General features: G+C 39.5%; 4 protein-coding genes across 9 annotated transcripts; 1 reads left to right on the top strand and 3 right to left on the bottom strand.

Moving 5' to 3' along the window:
- The first annotated feature begins 3,080 nt into the window (after positions 1 to 3,080).
- slc25a4 (solute carrier family 25 member 4) lies at positions 3,081 to 5,257 on the top strand. Its single transcript, XM_076091904.1, has 4 exons — positions 3,081 to 3,242; positions 3,915 to 4,401; positions 4,497 to 4,637; positions 4,759 to 5,257. Exons 1-4 carry the CDS (start codon positions 3,132 to 3,134, stop codon positions 4,914 to 4,916), a joined length of 897 nt encoding a protein of 298 aa, XP_075948019.1. The 5' UTR covers positions 3,081 to 3,131; the 3' UTR covers positions 4,917 to 5,257.
- Positions 5,258 to 6,115: 858 nt separating this feature from the next.
- LOC142950093 (uncharacterized) lies at positions 6,116 to 13,830 on the bottom strand. The gene is made up of 6 exons (XM_076091992.1): positions 12,886 to 13,830; positions 12,420 to 12,550; positions 11,412 to 11,574; positions 9,608 to 9,744; positions 7,004 to 7,166; positions 6,116 to 6,243 (listed from the first exon to the last, which is right to left on the bottom strand). The coding sequence occupies exons 1-6, from the start codon at positions 13,820 to 13,822 to the stop codon at positions 6,128 to 6,130; spliced, it is 1,647 nt and encodes a 548-aa protein (XP_075948107.1). The 5' UTR covers positions 13,823 to 13,830; the 3' UTR covers positions 6,116 to 6,127.
- A 1,937-nt stretch (positions 13,831 to 15,767) lies between these two features.
- Positions 15,768 to 21,451, bottom strand: LOC142949563 (uncharacterized). 6 transcript variants are annotated; one of them, XR_012954046.1, is made up of 6 exons: positions 21,363 to 21,451; positions 20,036 to 20,998; positions 18,959 to 19,239; positions 18,334 to 18,452; positions 17,601 to 17,808; positions 16,884 to 17,014 (listed from the first exon to the last, which is right to left on the bottom strand). XR_012954046.1 is itself a non-coding variant. In XM_076091275.1 (5 exons), exons 2-5 carry the CDS (start codon positions 20,970 to 20,972, stop codon positions 16,263 to 16,265), a joined length of 1,497 nt encoding a protein of 498 aa, XP_075947390.1. In that variant the 5' UTR covers positions 20,973 to 20,998; positions 21,363 to 21,451; the 3' UTR covers positions 15,768 to 16,262. The 6 variants fall into 6 exon arrangements, 4 of the variants coding, with proteins under 4 accessions (XP_075947390.1, XP_075947391.1, XP_075947392.1 ...); XM_076091275.1 differs by lacking the exons at positions 17,601 to 17,808; positions 18,334 to 18,452 and adding an exon at positions 15,768 to 16,378 and having other exon boundaries at positions 16,852 to 17,014; XM_076091276.1 differs by lacking the exons at positions 17,601 to 17,808; positions 18,334 to 18,452 and adding an exon at positions 15,768 to 16,375 and having other exon boundaries at positions 16,852 to 17,014.
- A 1,950-nt stretch (positions 21,452 to 23,401) lies between these two features.
- Positions 23,402 to 27,658, bottom strand: ufsp2 (ufm1-specific peptidase 2). Its single transcript, XM_076091274.1, has 12 exons — positions 27,570 to 27,658; positions 27,334 to 27,424; positions 26,785 to 26,968; positions 26,641 to 26,707; positions 25,601 to 25,755; positions 25,261 to 25,453; positions 24,906 to 25,052; positions 24,620 to 24,784; positions 24,409 to 24,533; positions 24,245 to 24,321; positions 23,782 to 23,906; positions 23,402 to 23,678 (listed from the first exon to the last, which is right to left on the bottom strand). Exons 1-12 carry the CDS (start codon positions 27,570 to 27,572, stop codon positions 23,592 to 23,594), a joined length of 1,419 nt encoding a protein of 472 aa, XP_075947389.1. The 5' UTR covers positions 27,573 to 27,658; the 3' UTR covers positions 23,402 to 23,591.
- Positions 27,659 to 27,917: the final 259 nt, after the last annotated feature.

Raw genomic sequence — 27,917 nt, 5'->3', positions numbered from 1 at the left:
AAACCTGTGCTGCATCTATGCAAACTTATACTAAACTGAACTAATCTATGTGTTAACACTAATATCTTTCAAATGTCTTTTTTTTTTTTCAAATTCATATTTTGAATTAGTTTGGACAAGAATTAAATCCTAACCAGAAATTCAGTCTGAATCACACGCTGGAGTCAGAAGTAACCAGTGCTCCTATGCTGGTGAGTTTTTACCCTAATATCTGTGGTTTTAACCCTGTCTGACACTCATACTCTCCATTATCTTTGAGTCTCTACTGGTCTAAGATCTAAGGTCTAAGACGGTAGGGGACCAGAAGAATAAAGAGATTCTCGTCACAGTTACTTCTTAACAGATAAAATCAGTGACTGTATTGGTGTTGGAGCTGTGCGTAACGGCTTTGCTTATGTGCATGTTTATGTGTGTGGCGGGGGGGGTCCAACTGTCTGACACCTGCAGCTCTTCATACTCAAAATGCAAATCCAAGCCCACACCCCCTCCACAACCCCTCCTTCAATCTCCAAGATCCAAGGTTACTGAGCAACGACTTTCGCAAATCTAGATCAGATTTAAATAAAATTATAAAAAGAGTTTCAACAGCACTAAACAAGTTACATTTGTTTCTGGAAATAACACGAGAAGAGAATTTGCTGATGTGCCGGCCAACCTACTCTGGCAAGGCTCCTCCAACCATCCAAATGGTTACTAGATATATTTTAGACGATCACATATGCAGCCGTTGGTGAGTTTTACAAACAAATTAATTATTTTTGGAAATAATAGAAGAGGCAAATTTGCTGATATCAAACTCCCCAAGTTTAAAATCATACAAACTATGATGACAATCCAGAGAATTTGAGAAGTAGTTTAATATCACGTTCCCAAAATAAGATTGATAGTGGTATTAATAATAACTGTAAACTTAAACAACATCATGAAACCATGTTGAAACCAGGCAATCACAAACAGCTCAGAATAAAGATGCTTTAAATGAGAAAATTGTGAATTGGTCTATGTGCTCAGAAACTGCAAAAACGATGACTTCTGCCTGCCAAAAAGCAGGTGCAAGCCCCTGTGTTAGCAAGCATCTGCCTAACTGAAGTGTCCACGTGAACAAGATGCTGAATCCCTAACCAGCTCTGAGGTTGTATGCCTTGCAGCTGGTCCTGACCTCTGACCTGGCTGGTGGGGGCTACTTAAGAACATTTCTCTGAGGGGAACCAGTAAAGTGGTGCATTATTTGTATTGTTGTGAGTGGAGTGTGGAGTAAATTAGGAAAAGCACCTGTTTCACTGGGTACCACATTCGCACTCTGGGGATGTCAGTGATGCCCTGTAATGTAAACCAGCTCTCTAGTGCCACCCACTGACTAGACAGCACAACACAGCAGCATGGGGATGGGAAAGCAGAACCACAACCAAAGAAAACTTCAGATAAGCCATTATACCAGTTTACTCTGTAAGTTTAAATCTATGCACAACAACACTATAGATCAAGGTTTTATGAAGAGAAGTCTCAATGTTGTTTTACTCATCCTGTTAGCATGAGGGTCTACTACCCCACTTACATCTCCCTCACTTTAAAAAAATGATCTATAAAAACAAGCTAGAGCGATTTCGTAAGAATTAGTGATATGATAATATCATTTTTATTGAGGATTTATGAGTGGTGTTAGTAATTTAATATTGTCCTGTTAGGAAACATCTTACACTTTGTAAGTTTGACAATGAATCAACACAGTCAAGCAGCGCCACCAAGTGGTCGTAAGGTGGGGTGGCAGTTACAGTCCTATAAGGAGGGTGAAACCCTTTAAAACGTAACTTATTCTATTGTATTATCAGGTTATTTCAATTGAATAAGTATTTAGTTATTGATATTTCTTTCAAATTCTTTTCAGAAAAATCTCGTGTTTGACACTGAGGGTGTTTGTAATTATAAAACCGATCTTGCCACCAGGGCATTTGTTATTGCAATAGTTTATGTATTGAAAGCCACACTTTTTCTAATCATATGAATGAAGCAGTCTTGGACCGAACCACACTGCTGGACTATAAACTGTAGTACATTGTGGCCAACGTCCCTTCAGCCAAGTTAACTTCGTTTTGGATCATATTGCTTGTTCGTGTCACACTGCGGGCACGAGGCACTTGTGATGTCCCATTTGTCAAGTCAGCCAGTATTAGATTTTCGGTACGATACTTCACAACAAAATTTACTAAAACAATGTTGTTGCTTTTATATGGGTATTGGTGGCATTTATTTTGAAAGAAAAAATGACATTTTCCGTTGTATCTCCTCGTCCCCAGCTGACTTGATTCGGGTTTCGGACAGGTGGCAAAAATGTATGTGCAGCAAAACGGTCAGTGAGTGAGCTGACAGTGAGCTGTTAGTGAGCTGACAGTTTTTCTGTTTCCCTTTTTCCTTATTTCCCTTTTAGTTCCTCATCCATCCGACCTCTGACCCAGAATCAACATTTGAACCTGAAGTTTCATCCCTCATGGTGTAATGAAAATAGGCTTTAATTTGTCATGGTCTTTATAGCCTAAAAGCACGTTTATGTGTGAAAATAATGGAATAAAGAAAACCACTGTGCCTGAGTCTCTTTATTTCCAGGGCCATACCACACATATGCTGTGAAACGTTAAAAATGATTTATGACTGTACGAAGTTCACCACAGATGGCACCATTTAAGACACATTTCCTAAAACTCCTATCTTTATTTTAATAAGGCTGCTGGAAACTCAAGTGACCACCAAGTGTATGTTTGGATTATGGATGAAGAGGCTTGGATCAGCAGGAATTAAGGCAACTACTTTACTATGGTTATGATTATTAGATTACAAATATATCTATGTTTTAATAATAATCAAATTACACATATTGTGTCCTTTAAACGTCCCTGGCTTGGCCTAGTCCTGACTTCAGGAACATGGCGCACGTCTTAACCTTCAACCTCGGATATTTATTCAGCCTCGTTTATCTGTTCGACGAAACGCAAATCCATCACTGAAATGTCTCGCGATACATGGCGCAGATATATTAGGACAGATGGGAGGGCTTGCACACTTCGATGAGCGTTTGAGGACCTTGGTGAAGTTTGGATCAGTCAGGGGTCTCAAATCTGCACAAGAAAGATCCAACCATGTCGGACGCGGTGATTAGTTTCATGAAGGACTTTTTGGCCGGTGGCATTGCCGCTGCCATCTCCAAAACAGCTGTCGCTCCCATTGAGAGAGTAAAGTTGTTGCTGCAGGTAAAATAATGGAACGATCTGATGCCAAAAGCATGGCCGCATGGTCATTATTTTGTGCGTAAAGTGTGCGTAAATGTTGGGTTAGTGATAAACCAAACGTTAAAATGTAAATCTTGAATGGATGTTGATAGAAAAAAGGTATGCACTGTGTAAGTTCCTATAGGTGTATAAAATCAAGGGGCACGTGAGAGGACCTGGGTCGATGTGGAGATGGTTTTACGCATTGGACTTTGCAATGTTGCTGCAATGATGGCAATGGTGACAAGGACTCCAAATATAAATCAAAAAATTGCCATAATAGTAGTTTGTGAGCTATTTGTACGTTTAACAAGCTACTTATTCTATACTTCAATATAACAGACGACCGCAGTAATATCTAGTGCAATTCAATTGCTAAATTTAACTTGAACTGTAATCTAATATACAGCTGATTCTCAAGTGACAGGAGTGTGCATGTAGACTGAATAAGGCCTACAACTACACACAGTAATGCCTGGCCGGAAAATTATATGTAGAAGTTATTACAATTGCAATACAAAACAATATTCTGTTGCAAATAGAAACTTGTGCATGACAAAGTTCCATTGCGCAGCGTTTTACAAGATAATTAACCACAGTTTGAGGAAGTTATACGAGTATTTTTGAATGCCCTTTTATTGTCTTTACTTGTAGGTCCAGCATGCCAGCAAACAGATCACCGTAGATATGCAGTACAAGGGAATAATGGACTGTGTGGTAAGGATCCCAAAAGAACAGGGCTTTATTTCCTTTTGGAGAGGCAACCTGGCCAACGTGATCCGTTACTTTCCCACCCAAGCCCTCAACTTTGCCTTCAAAGACAAGTACAAGAAGGTCTTCCTCGGTGGTGTGGATCAAAAAACACAATTCTGGCGTTACTTCGCTGGTAATCTCGCATCTGGCGGTGCCGCTGGGGCGACTTCGCTCTGCTTCGTCTACCCTCTCGACTTCGCCAGAACAAGACTCGCTGCCGACATCGGCAAGGGCGCATCTGGGAGAGAGTTCAGCGGTCTTGGAAACTGCCTCTCAACGACCTACAAAGCCGCTGGCCTCAAGGGTCTTTACCTCGGATTTAACGTGTCAGTGCAGGGTATTATCATCTACAGAGCGGCCTACTTTGGATGCTTCGACACAGCTAAAGGTGCGCACATCTGGTCGATCGAAACATGTTCTTAAAGTAGTATGTTTATTTTGTATTTCGTGTCGAGCTTGTGACTTAATTCCTCCATCATGCAGGTATGCTGCCAGATCCCAAGAACACGCACATCGTCGTCACCTGGATGATCGCCCAGACTGTCACCGCTGCAGCTGGTATAATCTCATACCCCTTCGACACCGTCAGACGTCGTATGATGATGCAGTCTGGACGCAAAGGAGGTGAGCGTCACTCATGCTTGTGCAATCTAGTGATTCATTTGATTGTTTTTTGCCCAATTACGCATTTTACGCATGCATCCATGGGCATTATGGTTCACTATCCATGTCTCCGTGTCCACAGCTGACATCATGTACAAAGGCACAATTGACTGCTGGAAGAAGATCCTTAAGGACGAGGGAGGAAAAGCCTTCTTCAAGGGTGCCTGGTCTAACGTGATCAGAGGCATGGGTGGTGCCTTTGTGTTGGTGCTGTACGACGAGATCAAGAAGTACACATAAACTTTCTAATCTCCCAGTCCCCAAAGAAACCCTTCACTTTAATAAGTCTTAATTCTTGTGATAGAGTGATAACAGCTTGTGGTGAATTACAATGTGGGCATGTACTGTAAAGGTAGCTATACTTGACCTGGGTTAACAAAGCCTCCTCAGGAATCTGTATATATCCCATCTACGAGGTACAAACAGTTATTTCAACGTGACAAAGTCAAGCCGGTGTTTCATTGGAGATATTGTGATGATGCAAGATATGACGTAACTACTCCTCATATGTCAGTCAGTTGGTAAAGCAGTTGCTGAAGCTCATGTTTCGTTATGTTGTGACCAATCTGAGCCATGTATCCCACCTCACACATTATTTTATAAAGAATAAAGATTTATTAGTCCATTAATCCAGTGTTTTTGATGCATGCTCTGTTGTCGGGGCACCCTGTCATCTGCAGTTAAATGTACCTTTTTCACAGTAGACCTTCTGACTTATATTAACACAAACAAAATCTGTCACTTATGGCAATAAGGATGGCTCTGCATATTGAAGTGTTTCAGAGCCAGCATGCACAATACCAGGACCCTGAAACTAAAGCAGCTAAATGGAAGACAGCAATCATTGACTTTATTACTCACGTCTGTGCTGTTACATGTCAACAGCCTTCAGTGAAAAAGCTATAGAACACAATGCAGTTAAAACACAGTAATAAGGATTCTATTAACATTTTCCACAATCTTTACATTGGAAAGTGACATTCAGTAAGTGCACCTTGATTTTCATTTATGGTAGACGTCTTGGCAAAAAAATCTGTTCATATATGTGAATTTATCAATTTTGCAGTGACACCTGATGAACAATATCCACCATAAAGCTGAGAGGTTTTTGGTTTTGTATAGAACCTTTTCATAATGTTATGAGTACCACATACATATATTGAGTATGTACAACCACTCCCCTAACCAACAACCTATTATAACCAATTGTGGTATATGTGCTCCATTGGTTTAAGGAGAGAAGAGATTAGACAAAGACGTTCTGTTCAACATTATGCTATTGAGCTTGTTATAAAATAAAAAAAATAGCACACCACTACCTGCTGGAACAGGCAGCTTTATTTTATAAGGAACAGAAATACGTAACACCAAAATAATATTTCAAGTATCTTTTTTATTGTTTAAAGCGATGTATTTCTTTGTAGATTAGATATCTGAAAATGGCAATGTTCTCAGCACCAGGCTGCACTGGGCTGTTTCTTTGACCTGGGTAAGGGTGTTATGCTGAAGTTAGTAGTGTAAACTGCTCTGGAGCTGTGGTGGGTGGAAGTGGCTGGCCTGGGACCTGCTGGTGTGAACGACAAAGAGATATGTTCTGATTACAGATTAACCGTTTCATCATCAAATGAATGGAAACCTAATGTACCTTTTGAATTTCTAATCCAAATTTCTATTGAGAAGACAATATATCACTTACATTTAATATTTGACCATTTCAACCATAACAGGCCATAATAAACAGGTACAGTACAGGTAAACACACAACTACTATCAGAGTTTAAAAAACTACTATCTACTGTTGGCAAATTATTTAAAGTTTGATTTTTGAACCCAGCAACGACATAAGGTTTACACAATTTGACAAAATGTAACGAGATAATATTCAAAACTCTTCAACCATGTTAAATATATGGCAAGGGGAAAATCATTAAATCAGTCATAACTGATGTAATGGGGGATTCTTACCAGTATCAGTCATCCAAAGCAGCCTTTGAATGTCTGAAATTCTTCTTCTGTTAATTGAATCTCTGCAGCATCTGAAGGCAGCAGCTCAGACACGTGTGCTAAATCTGCAGCCTTCAATTTGAGAGGAGCAGCGCAGCGTAGTGCGACATGCTGATCTATTCTGTTTACTTTGATTTTGAAATAGATAAGTGTTTGGAGAGACGGTCTTAATATGACCAAGAAAGCACATCCTTGTTATTTAAACAGTCTGCTAATCTGTTTGTATGAGCAGGTACTCAATCACCATGTTGTTATGCTGTTTAGGTTATACAGCACATTTTGAACACAGCAAAAGCTGGCAGATCCAGACCCAAGGTACCTACCTGAGGGTGCCTTGCTGGTCGACCGCTGTGACTTTGTGGTGGACATACAGACGGGGTACAAAGCAGCTCCTAAGATTCTGGTGTTTCGCTGGTAGTCCTTCAGTTGTTCTGAACGAATTAGGCCGGGTGTTAGCTTGACGGACTCCAGCCTCTTCAAGAGAGTCTGAAAGAAAGAAACACAATGACATTATTTACAGAGTAAGTAATGATTCAAAACAATCTATGTTCTATAAATGCTAATTGTCTTGGCAAAAAATCAGGCATATGTAGGCATATATAAATATATGCCTACATATTTATATATATATATATTATATATGTATAAAAAATAATATATTGAGCCATAAAACCTCAAAATGCAGCAGGAGTTTTACGTGAACTATAAAGCTTCTTCTAGCATTTGATTCATTGAGCCATTTGTTGAATGTCGATCACATTTGTTCTGGCTTTTAAGCCACAACATACAAAACACCATATCACATTCATAAAGACTCTGTATATTTCACAAAATAAATAGTATTTCACTCAGAAACGCTGAACAAATAGTCCCCATTCTACAGGTCCCAATTACATTTTGTAAATAGAAAAATACCTGGTACTTCAAAGCAAACACAACCAAACTGCATGAGGCAAAACAGTGTAGGCAAGTGGTTGAATGTCATACATGCAGTCACACTCCCACATGCATGCTGTGCAGAAATCCCTCAGTGAGCAAAAACTCCACATGAAGCCATGCAGCTAACAAAAAGCTCAACAGTCAAGAGACTTTTTCTAAGTCCACCAGAGGTCATAAAAAGGCTCTGAAGACTGGACCTACTGCATTTCCGATGTATGAACAATTTCAGAATTTATCATTTTAGAGATAATTTGACATATAATGTGTAATTGACCAATCTTGAAATACATATAACTAGTTCTACTTGTGCATGACTGAGAGGGTGTCTTACATGTGTGATGTGTGGGGTGGATAAACTGACCACACGGCAGATTCAGTTACTTCCCTCTAAGAATAGAGAAGGGGAAAAGCACTCCTGACAACGCAGAGAGATGGTTGCAAGAGAGAGAACAGTCTGTCCTGAAAATGAGTGGAACACATTTCCTAATAAAAACCTCAATCAGCGTTAATGTAACATCTATAATCAGCAATAGTGACAAGTGAAAATATGAATGAAGAAAACAATACAAGTTTTGCCTTTTCACTTTTCAGAGGAGACAATAAAGCTCTGCTGGGCTACTAGTCTTAATTTTAAGAAACATTTTGAAACACTGCTTTTTGTTTGCTTCTATCACAAAGTGGTCAAGCAGAGTTGATCCATGGGGTGAGAGGCCAAAGCTACAGAGGCTGAACTGTCTTATAACGTCACTCTGTGGCGTTGCTAGTTTGCCACCTGCTGCCATCTGTTCAAGTCCATCCGTGTCTGCTTTCAGGGGAGGCACTCTTAACTCAACTTACTAGTATCCTTAAATGAATGTAAACTAAAGTACAGTAAAGTATAAAGTAATATTGCGCAGAAAACCACACAGGCTAAAGTTACAAAAACATGTTTATCTATTGTATCACTAATTACTTACTTAATTTGCAAATTGTCCGAGAAAATGTTTTTCTGTCTGCTTCTACAATTGCTGATTAAAACAAATTACAAGGACACTTAATCAAAAATCAAGTCAGCTAAAAGCATCCTGTCCAGTCCTTTCTGGAAAAGTTGATGAATACGTCTATTTTTTAAAGTAATATTTGAGAATGAAAGCAATGGATGAATATATATTTTATAAAAACATGTAAGGCTTTAATTAAGATGAAAGCATGGTGTGATGGAAATTAAACAACAGACATTATTTTATTTCTTTAACTGGCACACAGTATATTCTCAGTGACATAAAATGACCAAGAGATGAGGAAATATCAGCTACGCATTTCAGTAGCAGTATTGATTGACGTGATCACACAAATTAGAAATGTGAAATTATTTTCTAGAGACACAGCAGCACCAGTATAACCTACTACCTGAGGCTTAACTACTTTAGATGGTTTTTTTATGTTGCCGTTTTAAAATTAACCAACACAGATTTGTTCCAATGTTATTTGGCAATTTTCCTTTGCTAATAGGTCAATGTAGAGACAGACAGGAATAAATGCCGTGTGACAAAGGTCTCAGCTGAAGGATTGACTTGGACTCCATGGACAGATGGTACACTGTTTGGGAACAACAGTCACTTAGACACTCCGAAACACACTTTTCACTGTGGCCCCAGAATTGACACCAGTACTACAATGTATACAGCAAATAATAATCAACTTCCTAAGATCTTATGCAACTTAACTGTTACCTGTGAATCTAAGCCAATTTTGATGTAGATTTGAAGAGGCGCAGTTTGTGTGCATGAGCTAAATATCAATAACATTGAGCTGCAGCTAAAAAAATCTAAAACTTTCTGTAAAATCCAACTTTATTTTAAAGAGCACTGAACAAAGTGTCTTGAAAAGCCAAAAGAAAGGAAAAACCGAAGAACTAGAGTGACAGGAATGTCTATACCGGTACTACTGTTTAGAGTTTAGTTTTTATATTAAATTGAGTATCATTGCACACAGGAGGATAAACTCACCAAGTTTTCCTTCTCGATGCGTCGCTGTTCCCGCTGCCTGTTGAGTGCGCTGTGAGAGAACCGAATCTGAGGCAACTTGCTGGCCGTGTGGGTTTTCTTCCTCGCTGTACTTCCTGGTCTGGGCCCTGGAGAATGGCCTGGAATAAACACAAGCCCATGCTTACTCTCACATGCACACACTCAACACAATTACATTCTCTTTTTCTTTTGTTGTTTATGCCATGTTGAAATTATTTTGTTTTGTTTATGGTGTACTACTAAAACATGTGAAAAACTAAATTTTAAACATTTCTATACCTTGTAATTCCATCATTTACATTTTGCAAGGACATTCTGGTATAAGTGAAGTAGCATCGTCTGTTGATGTTTAGTGCAAATCTAAATTACGAATCTATTCAGGAACTACAGTATACAGCCTTATATGAATTCAACTAAAAGCTCAAAACCTCTGTGTGCCGTAGTTCAGTTAAATTATCATTTGCTTAGAAACAGGCAGGTTTAATGGTCTCCTGAAGAGAAGAGGCTTTGTTGTGCAATTTAGGTGACATTATAAAATAAAGTCCATTTCACGTTTTACTGCTTATTATATGATTATTTTAGGAGTTTTTCTGGACAGATGATGTAAAAAACAACTTGAGCTGCTTTAGCAAGATAACCTTTTTTGTGGGAGTTTATATTTGTTAAGTTTGGGACAGAGGACAAAGCTTGTTGTTTGCAATGTGTTGTTACATGTAAGAAGTTATGTTCTTGTCTAAGAGCTGAGTGGTCACAAACAGACATTGCTTAATTTTTCTAGGTAAGGGTGTTATGCTGAAGTTAGTAGTGTAAACTGCTCTGGAGCTGTAATGGGTGGAAGTGGCTGGCCTGGGACCTGCTGGTGTGAACGACAAAGAGATATGTTCTGATTACAGATTAACCGTTTCATCATCAAATCAGAAACCTAATGTACCTTTTGAATTTCTAATCCAAATTTCTACTGAGAAGACAATATATCACTTACATTTAATATTTGACCATTTCAACCATAACAGGCCATAATAAACAGGTACAGTACAGGTAAACACACACAAACTATCAGAGTTAAAAAATTATCTACTGTTGGCAAATTATTTAAAGTTTGATTTTTGAACCCAGCAACGACATAAGGTTTACACAATTTGACTAAATGTAACTAGAAAATATTCGAAACTCTTCAACCATGTTAAATATATGGCATGGGGAACATCAGTAAATCAGTCATAACTGATGTAATGGGAGATTCCAGTATCAGTCATCCATAGCAACGTTTTAAGTCTGAAATTCTTCTTCTGTTAATTGAATCTCTGCAGCATCTGAAGGCAGCAGCTCAGACACGTGTGCTGAATCTGCAGCCTTCAATTTGAGAGGAGCAGCGGAGCGTAGTGCGACATGCTGATCTATTCTGTTTACTTTGATGAAGTCAACACATGCAATCAACAGCAGGCTCCTACAAAATAACTAAATACGGCTGGTAGCTGCTCTTGTGGGATCTAAGCACTCAGGAGCACAGGTACTTTTATCGTGTGCAGCTACCTCACTAGTGGGTTTGTCTTAAAGTGATAACCCAAATCCCCTGGCCCCCATGGTTTAGTCAGACTTTTGAAATACGTAAATGGTTGGAGAGACGGTCTTAATATGACCAAGAAAGCACATCCTTGTTATTTAAACAGTCTGCTAATCTGTTTGTATGAGCAGGTACTCAATCACCATGTTGTTATGCTGTTTAGGTTATACAGCACATTTTGAACACAGCAAAAGCTGGCAGATCCAGACCCAAGGTCCCTACCTGAGGGTGCCTTGCTGGTAGACCTCTCTGACTTTGTGGTGGACATACAGACGGGGTACAAAGCAGCTCCTAAGATTCTGGTGTTTCGCTGGTAGTCCTTCAGTTGTTCTGAACACTTTAGGACAGGTGTTAGCTTTACGCACTCCAGCCTCTTCAAGAAAGCCTGAAAGAAACACAATGACATTTTTTACCTAGTAAGTAATGATTCAAAACAATCTATGATCTATAAATGCTAATTGTCTTGTCAAAAAAGAATTAGGGTTAAAATGAATTTTCCGGATATCTGTGCATGTGCTAAATATCAATAACATTGAGCTGCAGCTAAATGTAGAGACAGACACAGGAATAAATGCTGTGTGACAAAGGTCTCAGCTGAAGGATTGACTTGGACTCCATGGACAGATGGTACACTGTTTGGGAACAACAGTCACTTAGGGCAACTGTGGCTAAATGGAGAGCAGGGCCTTCAATCAGAGGATCGGCGGTTCGATCTCCGGCTCCGCTAGTTGCATGTCGATGTGTCCTTGAGTGAGACACTTAACCCCAAAATTGCTCCCGTAGCTGTGCCTATGGTGTGATAGAATCTGAATTGTAAGTCGCTTTGGATAAAAGCGTCTGCTATAATGTCACTTAGACACTCTGAAACACACTTTTCACTATGGCCCCAGAATTGACACCAGTACTACAATGTATACAGCAAATAATAATCAACTTCTTAAGATCTTAACCAACTTAACTGTTACCTGTGAATCTAAGCCAATTTTGATGTAGATTTGAAGAGGCGCAGTTTGTGTGCATGAGCTAAATATCAATAACATTGAGCTGCAGCTAAAAACTTTCTGTAAAATCCAACTTTATTTTAAAGAGCACTGAACAAAGTGTCTTGAAAAGCCAAAAGAAAGGAAAAAAAACAAAGAATTAGACCGACAGGATTGCCTATACCGGTACTAATGTTTAGAGTTTAGTTTTTATATTAAATTGAGTATCATTCCAGGAGGCAAAACTCACCAAGTTTTCCTTCTCGATGCGTTGCTGTTCCCAGGCAGCGGGCCTGTTGAGTGCGCTGTGAGAGAACCGAATCTGAGGCAACTTGCTGGCCATGTGGGTTTTCTTCCTCGCTGTACTTCCTGGTCTGGGCCCTGGAGAATGGCCCGGAATAAACACAAGCCATATCTTACGCATATTCATTTTATGTTCTCTGTGATATTGAAAAATTGTAATATTATAAATGTGGAGGCTTCAAATGGTGGCTTTTTGCCTCTTCCTGCACTGTGATATTTATTTATCTCTGTTATGTTTGTTTATTTTTATTTTATTGTTTAAATTGTGCAAAATAAATAAACTAAGATAAGAAGTTATGTTCTTGCCTAAGAGCTGAGTGGTCACAAACAGACATTGCTTAGTTTTAAGGGGCCAGAAACCAAAAAGAGCATCGAAAACATAACTGACAGACAAGGACGGCAGTTTTACTCACACTCATCTACATCCCGATCTGAGTCCTCATCCTGATGCATGTCGCTAAGGCCACTGGAGGGCACACTCTCCAACTGCTGCTGCTCTTTAGGGCTTCCCTCTTCAGCCTCCGTGTGGTTCAGGTCCAATGACTGGAGAGGGCTGATGTCAGGAGAGGAGAGGGGGCTCACATCTGTCACTGTATCCTCCGACTCCTCTGTACAGCTGATAAGCACGTCCCGGGATGCTGCTGAGCCCGCGCTTCTCACTCCAGGGGATAAAGAAGGCTTGTTGGGCCTGGGAAGGGTGGGGGAATATACACTGCTTCTCCCACTTCTGCTGCTAGAGGAGCTCTCTGAGTCTGCATCTACGCTGCTCTCAGTTGAAGTGGGGGATGGTCTCCAGGTGTGAGAATTTCTTATCTGTTCTTTAGGAGATTGTTCATTTCTCCCTTTTGAGCCTGAGTTTTTGGATGGCAATGCATCTTCTTCATACTCATTTGGTCTCTGGCTATCCACATCATCACAATCTACCTCCCTGGTCACATCCAATAACGCCATAAATGTTCCATTGTGCCTTTCAGACTGCAAATCAGAGTCTGCCTCACCATCACTGCTAATATGGATGGCTTTATCTGATGTGCAGGCAACAGATGATTCGCTGGACGCCCTGCTACTCTCTTCTTTCTTTGATTGACAGCTGCTTTCTTTCCTTTCTGCTCTGCTGCCACTGTTGTCGACTAGCTTCAGGTGTTTTTTAGTCTCATCTGTCCTCGGAGACAAACCACCTTCTGTTTTTTCCGTCTGTTTTGCATGTAGCCTCTCAGGTGCTGGTGGGCTCTCCTTTTCAGCCCTCAAGCCTTTCTCCATCTTTTCCACTCCATCTCTGCTGCTATCATCACAGTCACTGTCAAAAAACGAATGATCCACTTCTCCTTCTAGTTCACTGGGGTTGAACATGGCAGACTTCTCCCAACACACTGAACCTATAAAGTAGTGTATGATTGAGATGTTAAAGTTGAGTTAAAGTCAAAGAACTGTGACTATGGTTTGTCATGTTTAAAACCAAGCAGCTGTGTTTTTGCACTTGTTGCCATGCAGTGTCCAGAATGAATGAATAGGTCAATAGGTGACCTATTGAATGAATAGGTCAATGAATAAATCAATAGGTTTTACTGGTTGTCATCATTTGAAACAGTACAATGCTTCAGAACACTGAAGTGTGTATTATTGCCCTGGCAACAAGTGCAAACTGATGTCAGCCTATATTAGCGTAGTTTAATTGAAACAAGTTGCCATAATATTACAATTCAGCATTTGTTTACTAAACCAATTACCAACTACCAACAGTCATACTTTCAAGGACCTCAATGTATTGTCACATATTGTCAAATTATGAAAAAATAAAGGCTAAACTCGTCGTGGAAGCTGCCTCACACAGTGGTAACTGCCACATCTTGCCACACAAAGTGCCTCTGCTAGCTGCCACTGCCACAATTTGACCCAGCTATGAGATATGGACAAACAATATATGGTAAAGGTACTGTCACTAAAGACACTTTTCAACGGTTACATTCTTCTTCTTCTTCTTCTTCTTCTTCTTCTTCTGCGGTGTTTAACGGCAGCTTGCATCCTTTTTGTTGCATCACTGCCATCTTCCGGTTTCAGTCCCCATCAGTCCCGTTGCTTTGCAAGAAGTTTGTAAAGCACCTTCTTCCTAGATTACTAGATCCCCACTCCAGTATGTTATTCAGCTCTCTTCCTCTCATCCCTAGTCTTTGCATTTGTTCCAGCATGCCCCTCCTTTCTAAACTACGTATAATACAGGTGGTGATAACATGTTGTACAGTTTCTGGTGCCATAGCAGTGCTCATAGAGACTGGATGGATGCTTCCCTATCATGTGTAGTGTGCTGCGTAGATTGCTGTGCCCTATTCTTAATCTTGATATTGTAACCTCTTCTCTCCTGTTTCCTCCCCTTTATCTTACACTGCTCTCTTTACTCTGAATTGAATGTAGGTGTCTCCCCCTCGTCTCCTGGTCCCAATGTTGTTGCTATACTCTGTTGATATTTTTCCTGATGATGCCCTTTCCCTCTGCTTTGGATAACTTGATACAGATGTCTACTTTGTTTTTCTTTAGTGCTTGTTTGGCTAGTTTGTCCACTTTTTCACTTCCTCTGATACCTATATGGGCCGGTATCCATATAAATATAGCGAGTATTGGATATACCTGACTTCAGACTAACGAGTGCAGACATGGACTAGTAGACAATAAATGAATTCCTTCACCTTTCATATTCATATAGAGCAACGACTAAATATGTATTTAGTTACAAAAATTGTGTGTGTTTTTAAAAGTAAAATGTGCTCATATTTGAGGATTAGTAAGTGTAACAGTTACTGGCCTTCTTGACATATTTGAGGCTAGAGTAGCCTTGTTTAAAAGGAACAGTGTGTGAGATTTAGTGGTGAGAACATACCCCTGCATTCACCTCTCCCTTTCTAAGCGTGTCGGAGAACTAATATCTCTGTTATTATTGTGTAACGTTAACTTTATAATTGTAGCTCGTACTCCAAAATCTATATCCTCACCATTATATACACCTACAACTCTACAATAACACACCTAAATCTTATTAAGCTAATTATATAGGATATTTAATATTAATAATTAATTCCCCCCAGCCTGCAAAGAAATCCCATTTAGAAGCCGTTATCCCTCTAATTACACAACCTATTGTTATAACCAATTGTGGTATATGTGCTCCATTGGTTTAAGGAGAGAAGAGATTAGACAAAGACGTTCTGTTCACCATTATGCTATTGAGCTTGTTGTAAAATAGCACACCTGCTGGAACGAGCAGCTTTATTTTATAAGGAACAGAATATACGTAACACCAAAATAATATTTCAAGTATCTTTTTTATTTTTTTAAAAACATAACTCTTGGATCAACAAGAACATTATAAATATGAGAAAAGGGAGCAAACAATGCAGATGTAATGGAAACATCACTCTCTGAAACAGTTATCTCAACACAGCTAAGTATAGGACATTCTTCACTAAATTAAAGCTAGCTTACTGTCTTGAAGAGTAACTGCAGTACTCTGAAGCCACAGCTGAAGTATTCAAATGCGTTACAATATCTCTGAGCTCAGATCACCACTTGCTATATTTTAGCATCAAAGAGTGGAAAAACAGTCCATCTTCTTAATGATTGATAAGAATGACAACACAAACCACTGAATAGTTATTTGAGTCAACTAACAGTAAGATGAACACATGCATGTAAAAAAAGATGCTTTAAGCTCAGTACCTTGGCAATGTAAACGTTTGTGATGAGCGTACACCAGCGATGTATTTCTTTGTAGATTAGATATCTGAAAATGGCAATGTTCTCAGCACCAGGCTGCACTGGGCTGTTTCTTTGACCTGGGTAAGGGTGTTTTGCTGAAGTTAGTAGTGGAAACTGCTCTGGAGCTGTGGTGGGTGGAACTGGCTGGCCTGGGACCTGCTGGTGTGAACAACAAAGAGATATGTTCTGATTACAGATTAACTGTTTCATCATCAAATCAGAAACCTAATGTACCTTTTGAATTTCTAATCCAAATTTCTATTGAGAAGACAATATATCACTTACATTTAATATTTGACCATTTCAACCATAACAGGCCATAATAAACAGGTACAGTACAGGTAAACACACACAAACTATCAGAGTTTAAAAAACTACTATCTACTGTTGGCAAAATATTTAAAGTTTGACTCTTGAACCCAGCAATGACATTAATTTTACACAATTCGACATAATGTAACTAGAAACTCTTCAATCATGTTAAATATATGGCATGGGGAACATCAGTAAGTCTACTAATCTGTTTGGCTTGTATGAGCAGGTACTCAATCACCATGTTGTTATGCTGTTTAGGTTATACAGCACATTTTAAACACAGCAAAAGCTGGCAGATCCAGACCCAAGGTACCTACCTGAGGGCGTCTTGCTGGTCGACCGCTCTGACATTGTGGTGGACATACAGACGGGGTATGAAGCAGCTCCCACGATTCTGGTGTTTCTCTGGTAGTCCTTCAGTTGTTCTGAACACTTTAGGCCGGGTGTTGGCTTGACGGACTCCAGCCTCTTCAAAAAAGCCTGAAAGAAACACAATGACATTTTTTACAGAGTAAGTAATGATTCAAAACAATCTATGTTCTATGAATGCTAATTGGCTTGGCAAAAGGAAATCAGGGTTGAAGTACATTTTCAGGATATCGGTCAGGTTCAACTTGAAAAGATGTAGGCATGTATAAATATACAGTGTATAGATAAATATATAGAATTAATATATTGAGCAATAAAACCTCAAAATGCAGCAGGAGTTCTACGTGAACTATAAAGCTTCTTCTAGCATTTGATTCATTGAGCCATTTACTGAATGTCGATCACATTTGTTCTGGCTTTTAAGCCACAACATACAAAACACCATATCACATTCATAAAGACTCTGTATATTTCACAAAATGAATAGTATTTCACTCAGAAACGCTGAACAAATAGTCCCCATTCTATAGGTCCCAATTACATTTTGTAAATCGGAAATTATCTGGGACTTCAAAGCAAACACAACCAAACTGCATGAGGCAAAACAGTGTAGGCAAGTGGTTGAATGTCATACATGCAGTCACACTCCCACATGCATGCTGTGCAGAAAGACACCATAGCACGACAGGACACTTACAAGCTACGCTGCTTTTGAAAACTGTTTGCTTCCATCACAAAGTGGTCAAGCAGAGTTGATCCATGGGGTGAGAGGCCAAAGCTACAGAGGCTGAACTGTCTTATAATGTCACTCTGTGACGTTGCTAGTTTGCCACCTGCTGCCATCTGTTCAAGTCCATCCATGTCTGCTTTCAGGGGAGGCACTCTTAACTCAACTTACTAGCATCCTTAAATAAATGTAAAATAAAGTACAGTTAAGTTACAAAAACATGTTTATCTATTGTATCACTAATTACTTAAACTACTACGACTTAAATTGCAAGGACACTTAATCAAAAATCAAGTCAGCTTAAGGCATTGTTTCCAGTCCTTCCTGGAAAAGTTGATGAATAAATCTATTTTTTTAAAGTAATAATTGAGAATGAGCACAATGGATAAATATATAGCATGGTGCTATGGAAATTAAAAAATGTTAAATGGCACACAGTATATTCACAGTGACGAACAATGACCAAGAGATGAGGAAATATCAGCTACGCATTTCAGTAGCAGTATTGATTGACATGATCACACAAATTAGAAATGTGAAATTATGTTCTAGAGACACAGCAGCACCAGTATAACCTACTACCTGAGGCTTAACTACTTTAGATGGTTTTTTTATGTTGCTGTCCTATTATAAAAATCACAAACTTTCTGTAAAATGATCTCTTTCTGTATAAGTTTGTGTCTCATTAATGCACATTACTAACTTTGCTTCTTCACCGGAGTCTTTGTGCTTTCTCGCCTCGCAGGTTTCCATGGATCCTGGTTTTATCTGGACCCTGGTCCAGCCTCCTGCCGTGGCCCCGCTGACACCCACTGCTACTTTCTTTGTTATTATTAGTCACATTGTTGCTATTGCCGATTCCATTACTTATTTTATTATCATTGTTATTCTACTGTATCCACTTCTGCGGTTATTACTAGTAGTCGTAATGTTTCCATCATTATTATACTTACTACTCTCATTATATGAATCATTTCTGTCACATGCATTGAATGTGTTGTAACTCTGTTATGTTGTTCATTCTGTACACATGACATCTGTCACACTTCTGTCCATCCTGTTAGAGGGATCCCTCCTCTGTTGCTCTCTCTAAGGTTTCTTCTTTTTCTCCCCATTAAAAGAGTTTTCTTTGGGGAGTTTTTCCTGTTCTGATGCGAGGGTCCCGGGACAGAGGATGTCGCACGTGTACAGATTGTAAAGCCCTCTGAGGCAAATTTGTGATTTTGGGCTGTACAAAATAAATTGAATGGAATGTAGAGACTACTAATGTTTAGAGTTTAGTTTTTATATTAAATTGAGTATCATTCCACACAGGAGGATAAACTCACCAAGTTTTCCTTCTCGATGCGTTGCTGTTCCCGCTGCCTGTTGAGTGCGCTGTGAGAGAACCGAATCTGAGGCAACTTGCTGGCCGTGTGGGTTTTCTTCCTCGCTGTACTTCCTGGTCTGGGCCCTGGAGATTGGTGCGAAAGCTCACGAAGAAGACGCTGGTTCTCGCGATCTATGCGTCGGACCTCATCGTTGGTGAACGAGTAGTTCTTCCTGTTTCTTGGCCCAGTACAGCAGAAAACCAGTTTACCTCCAAGCTGACTCTCTGACCTGAGGGAGCCTGATTGGTGAAAAGGACGTTTATTACAATGTCTTCATCTGCATTTTAAAAAAGGAGTTATTGTGTTTTATGCCATGTTGAAATTATTTTGTTTTGTTTATGGTGTACTACTAAAACATGTGGAAAACTAAATTTTAAACATTTCTATACCTTGTAATTCCATCATTTACATTTTGCAAGGACATTCTGGTATAAGTGAGGTAGCATCTTAATTTAATGTTATCCATTTCAGTATAATATTCAACATGCTCAGCGGGAATTGTTCCTGATGTACGGTGTAGGGAAAGATCGTCTGTTGATGTTTAGTACAAATCTAAATTACGAATATATTCAGGAACTACAGTATACAGCCTTATATGAATTCAACTAAAAGCTCAAAACCTCTGTGTGCTGTAGTTCAGTTAAATTATCATTTGCTTAGAAACAGGCAGGTTTAATGGTCTCCTGAAGAGAAGAGGCTTTGTTGTGCAATTTAGGTGACATTATAAAATAAAGTCCATTTCACATTTTACTGCCTATTATATGATTATTTTAGGAGTTTTTCTGGATGGATGATGTAAAAAAACAACTTGAGCTGCTTTAGCAAGATAATCCTTTTTTTGTGGGAGTTTATATTTGTTAAGTTTGGGACAGAGGACAAAGCTTGTTGTTTGCAATGTGTTGTTACATGTAAGAAGTTATGTTCTTGCCTAAGAGCTGAGTGGTCACAAACAGACATTGCTTAGTTTTAAGGGGCCAGAAACCAAAAAGAGCATCGAAAACATAACTGACAGACAAGGACGGCAGTTTTACTCACACTCATCTACATCCCGATCTGAGTCCTCATCCTGATGCATGTCGCTAAGGCCACTGGAGGGCACACTCTCCAACTGCTGCTGCTCTTTAGGGCTTCCCTCTTCAGCCTCCGTGTGGTTCAGGTCCAATGACTGGAGAGGGCTGATGTCAGGAGAGGAGAGGGGGCTCACATCTGTCACTGTATCCTCCGACTCCTCTGTACAGCTGATAAGCACGTCCCGGGATGCTGCTGAGCCCGCGCTTCTCACTCCAGGGGATAAAGAAGGCTTGTTGGGCCTGGGAAGGGTGGGGGAATATACACTGCTTCTCCCACTTCTGCTGCTAGAGGAGCTCTCTGAGTCTGCATCTACACTGCTCTCAGTTGAAGTGGGGGATGGACTCCGGGTGCGGCAATTTATTATCTGTTCTTTAGGAGATTGTTCATTTCTCCCTTTTGAGCCTGAGTTTTTGGATGGCAATGCATCTTCTTCATACTCATTTGGTCTCTGGCTATCCACATCCTCACAATCTACCTCCCTGGTCACATCCAATACCGCCATAAATGTTCCATTGTGCCTTTCAGACTGCAAATCAGAGTCTGCCTCACCATCACTGCTAATATGGATGGCTTTATCTGATGTGCAGGCAACAGATGATTCGCTGGACGCCCTGCTACTCTCTTCTTTCTTTGATTGACAGCTGCTTTCTTTCCTTTCTGCTCTGCTGCCACTGTTGTCGACTAGCTTCAGGTGTTTTTTAGTCTCATCTGTCCTCGGAGACAAACCACCTTCTGTTTTTTCCGTCTGTTTTGCATGTAGCCTCTCAGGTGCTGGTGGGCTCTCCTTTTCAGCCCTCAAGCCTTTCTCCATCTTTTCCACTCCATCTCTGCTGCTATCATCACAGTCACTGTCAAAAAACGAATGATCCACTTCACCTTCTAGTTCACTGGGGTTGAACATGGCAGACTTCTCCCAACACACTGAACCTATAAAGTAGTGTAAGATTGAGATGTTAGAGTCGAGTTAAAGTCAAAGAACTGTGACTATGGTTTGTCATGTTTAAACCAAATTAACTAAAAATGAATTTAGAAGATATTCAATACAAACCAAATGTATATATAGCGTTACAATAAAATGTAGAATGAGATATGGACAAACAATATATGGTAAAGGTCTCTAAAGACACTTTTCACCGTGTAGTATGGTAATACGTCATGGAGGCTAAGCATGATTTAAACATACTACTTTCATCTTGATAACGGTTAACTAGAGTATGTTGGCTAACTTAGTCCAACTATGTTATAGTTGCTTAGGTTAGCTAACTTTAGCTGAAAGACAACGAAATCTTACCTGGCTACAAGCTACAGCTAGCTGCCGACAGCGTGAAGGTGCCTGGTAACTACGCAACGTCACATCCTGGCAACGGTTACGTTTGTGTTGCGAGCATAGGGGCAGAGCCGTATAAAGAGAGAGTCGCGTTAACGGAAGTTCAACAATTCTGGTCGTCACGTGATTCACATAGACTAAAGTGAGTTTCAGGAAATACTTGGCGGGTGATTCGAATGCGTAGATAGACAGAACTGCGATTTGCGCTAATTAGTAGATAATAAATTAATTCCTTCACCTTTAATATTCATATCGATCAACGACTAAATATGTATTTAGTCACATCAATTGTGTGTGTTTTTAAAAGTAATATATCAATATTATCAAAATAATATTTCAGGAAGTAACAGTTAGAGTTACTGGCCTTTTTGACATATTTGAGGATAAAGTAGCCTTGTTTAAAAGGAACAGTGTGTGAGATTTAGTGGCGAGGTTGTAGATTGCAAGCAACAACATACCCCTGCATTCACCCCTCCCTTTCTAAGCGTGTCGGAGAACTAATATCTCTGTTATTATTGTGTAACGTTAACTTTATAATTGTAGCTCGTACTCCAAAATCTATATCCTCACCATTATATACACCTACAACTCTACAATAACACACCTAAATCTTATTAAGCTAATTATATAGGATATTTAATATTAATAATTAATTCCCCCCAGCCTGCAAAAAAAAATCCTGTTTAGAAGCCGTTATCCCTCTAATTACACAATGTTTGATAAAATGAGAACTGAATTTACATTTTATTGGCTGTTCGTGCTGTGGTTCAATTATGTGTTGCTAACTTTATCCATTAAAAACTGTTACTGAGCAGCTTGTCAGAAGCACCATATACACAGTACATGATCTTACAGAGAAAGCAAATGAAAAAAAATCACATTGTAGTGATTTGTCTTTTTCAGCTAAAGGTTTAAACACTTCAATAGTCAGAATTGATAGAGGAATAGACAAGAGTCCATTTAGTTTTTCTTTTGGGATCTATTATGCCAAAGTAACTGCTCCCCCTAGTGCATACCCATTAACAAGAAAGGGGATTATCTGAAGGCGCGTCCCTTGACATTATAATTTGTCACGGGTTTTCTGGTAATAACATTGTTAGACCTAGAAGTGACACACACTAACGAAATGCCAATGTCCTAGGACAATAGGTCTTGGGTGAATCTATCGTATAAACCTGTGTCTGGTCACTGTCATAGAATTTACATGCCTATGCAGGATGGGTAGAGATGGGGATTGAGTGGGGGTTATTTCTGTGGCAGTCCCATAGCTACACAATCGGCCCATGGAGACACAAAGAGTGACAATAAGTTTCTGGAAAATGAACTGGCCCGTCTAAACTCTACAGACTTTTAAGAAAATTATATGTTTTTATTATGCCTAGTAAGAAGAGAAAAGCATCCATTTGACTCTGACAACTGACTGGTTGTCAAAACTCAATTACAAGGAGTGATTGTTTACCATTAATCTGCTGACAGACAGGCTGCATTCAGGCACAAACACAAATAGTTCTTAGAGTAGGACAAGCCCCTGGGGGTCCTTTAAATGTGTCCAGGGGCTACACAGCTAAATGAGGATTTAATTACAATGTATTCACCAGCAAATCTCTCTCTCTCTCTCATATATATATATATATATATTTTAAAAAAATGTATATATATATATATATATATATATATATATATACCCAAAGACATTCCATTTACTGTCATGTATGACAAAGTATCAAATCCTTATACTTTGAGAAGCTAGAATCAGGGAATATTTGGCATTTTTGCTTGAAAAAAAAAGGCCAAAACCAAATATTTTTATTTGATCGGCTGATAATTCCAGTTCTAGTCTGTAACTTAAAAGAAAGTTTAATTATTTGTAAGATCAGCAATTTGTCTACTGGTAACAAAGCAATAATAAAACATATTTCTGAATTAAATGAGCCTTTTTATACATATTTCACCAGCCATTTGTATTATTCAATAATGGTAATAAAGTACAGTACAGGATAAGATCAATTTCTATTTTTAATAACAAATTACATCCATCTCTTGTTGTGCCTTTGTTGCTAAGCCAATGATTTATGTAGCACATGACCAAATTTTACATCATTATAGAAATTACTCAAATTTGAAATGACACTCCTACATTTTGTGAATGTTTTACCAATGTCAGAGGATGTCTGTCTGAAAGGTTGTGAGAGCTCAGATGATCTTCGGCCTCTGAGGAAGACACAGATTATAATACGCAGTTTGATCCCAAAAGTCTGCTCCTTTCCAGCCACACCAGCCCTGGGAAAGATAACATTCATGTCACATTCAACACGACGCAGTACGAGAAAATGTGTACTTTACAGAGAGAAATGCAGCCAGTGTAGATGATTGTAACAGTTACCTTGTCTGTGATAACCTGCGAGTCCTCTGCTCCTGTGTAATGTGGATCGAGGATGAGATAGCGGATCTGCCCGCTGGTCTCACTCCATGCCACACCTAGAATAGTGTGAGCTAAAACTCCCCCTCCTGCAACACAGGGAAAGAGTAACATGAAAAGATAGTTTGTATTCATCTTAGGAAAAACATTTACCAAGGTTTTACCCAGGCTGTGTTAGTGCTAGGGAATTAAGATGTGTATGTCTTTGTATGATTTAGATACAATTACTACTTTTTTTCTTAACCAGATACTAATTAGATGTTGCTATAGTTTATGTATTATTATTGTTTGTCTTAAGATTATGTACTATAGGAAAATATGTACACACATTTTTGGTTTTAAAGTTTGTTAGAGCTGTTACAGTAGAATTAAATGCTTGTAGCATAATTTAGGAACCGTATCGAAACTCTTCAGACATCAACCATACCAATCATGATGGGAGTCCCTTCAGTAAGGAAGTGGTTGGTCAGTTCTCTGCCTTTGGATGCCAGCTCAGAACCTTGACTAAAGAGAAGCATTCAACGTCAGATGAATCCAAATAATATGTACATCGTCACACAAGTTGCTATTCATAGGCGTCTTACAACACACCTCACAAACATGATCTTGGAAGTGACCCCAAGCAGCTGGTTCAGAACAGCCTGAACCTCAATGGATCCGATCCACTGGCGTGATCCAACAAAGGATCCCGGTTTGTCTCCAACATCCGCTAAAGCCTGGAAAGGTGAGAGCCCATTGAAAGGAGCCATTTGGACATTTCCATGGTATTGTGATAGTCATGTTTACAGGACCACTACTGTACCTGTTGGATCTCTTTGTGTGTGGGCACGGCCCGCTCTACGTAGCCTTGCTGCTGGAACCAGGAGCAGATAGTCTGTAGGGAGCGATAAGCACAGCCCCAGCCATTGTCATCCATATGGTCCTGCATGTAGTGGTGATAGCTGTAGATCCCCTGGACCAAGTACACCTTGAGAAAATACACACATCAGAGAAGCCAAGATTACGATTCCATGCAGAGTACATCTCAGTATCCATCTATAAAAGAGGAGATAGAGCGTGACAGACTTTAATCTGGTGATAAGATGCACCTTTCCATTGTCCAGCGTGGGATGTGTGAGGACCAGATGAGGGTTTCGGAGGTAACCATCTTTGTAGGGCTCATTGGGAAAGTGGTAAGCATTGGCTCTTCTAAAATAGGGCCAGTCATCTGGTAGCTCAAGCTGTTGATGCAGTTCCTACTTAGACAGATTTTGTGTACAATAAGATGAAAAAAAGATGTTAAAAAAGAACATAAATCAGGAGTTAAAGAATGACTATTCCATGCTTTAATTACGGCAGTGTTTCATGCAAGTACAATGAGTTAGATCCACTGCCCGAACCTGAGGATTCATCTCTATGGTATCTCTATTGGGAATTTAAAGACTCTCAGTAAGTGAGTCTTACCTTACGTTGTGTCTCCAGTTGGCTGTCAGGCACTCCTGCAGGGTAAACCACGGTCACTAGCCCTTTTGGCTCTGGAAGGAGGAAGTGGAGCGGTTCAGGTACCAGCAGCGTGGTACCCTTCATGTGTTGCAAGGTCACTTTCTCCATCTCACACAGCTGATGAGTTAGCGCCTCCAACAGGCGCTCAAAGGCACTGCAAGGCCAGAAGAAACATATTTCACAGTGAGCAGAACTATTCACGCTAGCGGCTGGTGATGGTGAGTCCATGTTTACTCACACTGATGCAGTGAGGTTTCAGAGCTTGGCTAGTAATATAACATATTTTTAAGGTAAGACAAACTCTTTGATTGTTTCATTGACGGTGGTATGGACGACGCAGTCCACAGGCAGAGTTGTAGACAGGAAGTGGGATTTCTGGACTGTTCTGCTGAGGATCGGGGCTGAAAGGGGCCCTGTCTTTGTCGTCTCCATCATCAGGCGAAGGTTAATGACACTCTGAATGACAAGGGTACACAGGCACACAGACACATTGTATTATTATTATTAATTAATTGTATTATCAAAAAAAAAGCTAAAATAATAACTGGTTCTAGCATCTCATATATGAGTATTTGCTGTTTTTCCTTTGTCTTCTGTGATAGTAATCTGAATATATTGGGGTTTGGGACTGTTGGTCGGACAAAACAAGACATCACCTTGAACTTTTGAGAAACTGCACCCTGATCGAGGCTACAAGTGGGAATATTGTATAAACTATACAATTCATCTGCAGTGTAGGCTAACAACATCAGGCAGGTGCTGAACATGATTCCTTGATTGTACTTTACTAAAAGACTGCTATCCCTGTCCACAGAAAATTAAACCTAGAAAGAATAATAGTGTCAGTGTTAATAACACAAAAGAGCAGTGGCTACCCGGCAGTAGTAGCAGCTCCAGTGGCCTAATGGAAGAGACACTGGCGTCCTGAGACAGGAATTGTGGGTTTATGTCCCATCTGGGAGGGAATAGCAAAACCACGCTGGGCTCATAACCCAGAGTTTGATGCACACAAACCATCCTCTGCCGTGTTACATTATCGCAAACAAAACTGAATATCTTTGGGTTTTGGACTATTGGTTGAATAAAAGAAGACATGTGAAGGCCTCAACTTTGGCTCTGGTGTTTTTCACTTTTTCCGACACTTTACAAGCCAAGCGATTAGTCAATTAACTGAAAAAAGAACCAGAAGATTATTTAATTATGAAAATAAATGCTGCAGCCCAACTAAGGTTACATCTATAATACACAGCACTGCTAAGCTGTTGCGGCAGATACCTATTGGTTCATATGGGGACTACTTTTGGTACAAAAAACATCTCAATAAACTTAACGTGTACATACTGCTGCTGAACTTTTTTTGCTTTTCTTTTTTGCAGATCTCTTGCCAGCAGCCTCTTGTTTATCTGACCTGAAATAAATAAAAACGTAATTAGAATTCAGACAAAGAAACAAAAAGTTGAGGACAAAAAAAGAAAGTGAACTTACTGAATCCATTGATGTATATCTTCACATAGTGTGTTTGGAGTTATTTCTTCAGGTGTTGCGTAAACACCTCTGTTTGGCCAAACAATAACAGGACTGTCACAGACTGTTAGAACACATGATTCAGATTTCACCTGAGATTGAAGCATCTCGAATGTTCTTGAGATGACTTTGTGCATGAGCCGTGCTGAAAGAAGACAGGGAATATCAGTCCATCACCAATTACTACATTGTATTATACTTTTTTTGTATTCTTTATGCATTTTATCTTTTAGTCAATGTTAAAATAACTGACACTGTACTTTATGAACGTTTATTAATCTTTATCTAATTAGCACAACTTGAATATTACCATTAGCATTTTACTTTGGTTTACTGTTTTCTTTTACCCGCTTCTTATAATACATATATGATACAGCATGTAAGGAGGACACAGCAGGAAGGCACTATAGGCACTGAAATCATGCTAGTACGACTTAAACTGCTCCATATTAAACCGTATAGTATGAAACTATACAATATCTAGTAGCATGACAATGTGTACGAACATACCATCTGTGCTGTCCAGGTGACATTTGAACTCCAGCGGCCCTCTGACACGAAGGATGGTACCTGTGTCGGAGGAATGCGAGTCCGCAACAACCTGAGATAACACAAGACAAGTAAATAACCTGAGAGAGAACCTAGCAGTGTTTATATAACGTTAATGTAGACTGCCAACAAGGAAGCGAGGAGCCGCTGTCAAGGGACATGAACGTCCCGTTAAGCAAATATATCGGTAAACTTACCATAGTTGAGTCCAGTAATATAGGATCACTAAACTAGCAGCTGTTCTCTACGCAGTGGAGGCTGACATGTCTGTTCAACGTGTCTCTGGCTGCTGCATTCTATTGGTCCATACTGGCCCCGCCCATTTATGTTGCATTCATGGTGACTCGTGATTTGTAGTTTTACTGGATTACACCGTGGTGCCATCCTTTTCCTAGGAGAGATGCGTCGTTTTTTTCCCCAACATTCTGTTTTTGCAACTAAATCGTGTGTCATGGTAGTTTTCAGTTTAATTGAACTAAGAAAAAATGATTTTCAACATTCAATGGTCTAATGAGAAAGATATACAGATAATTATAACAAAGTGT

This window comes from Anarhichas minor, unplaced genomic scaffold (genome assembly GCF_050575085.1).
Source record: "Anarhichas minor isolate MPS153535 unplaced genomic scaffold, ASM5057508v1 ptg000014l, whole genome shotgun sequence".
Classification (NCBI taxonomy): Eukaryota; Metazoa; Chordata; class Actinopteri; order Perciformes; family Anarhichadidae; genus Anarhichas; species Anarhichas minor.
The sequence above is the reverse complement of the archived record's forward strand: the minus strand, read 5'-3'. Positions and strand labels throughout refer to the sequence as shown.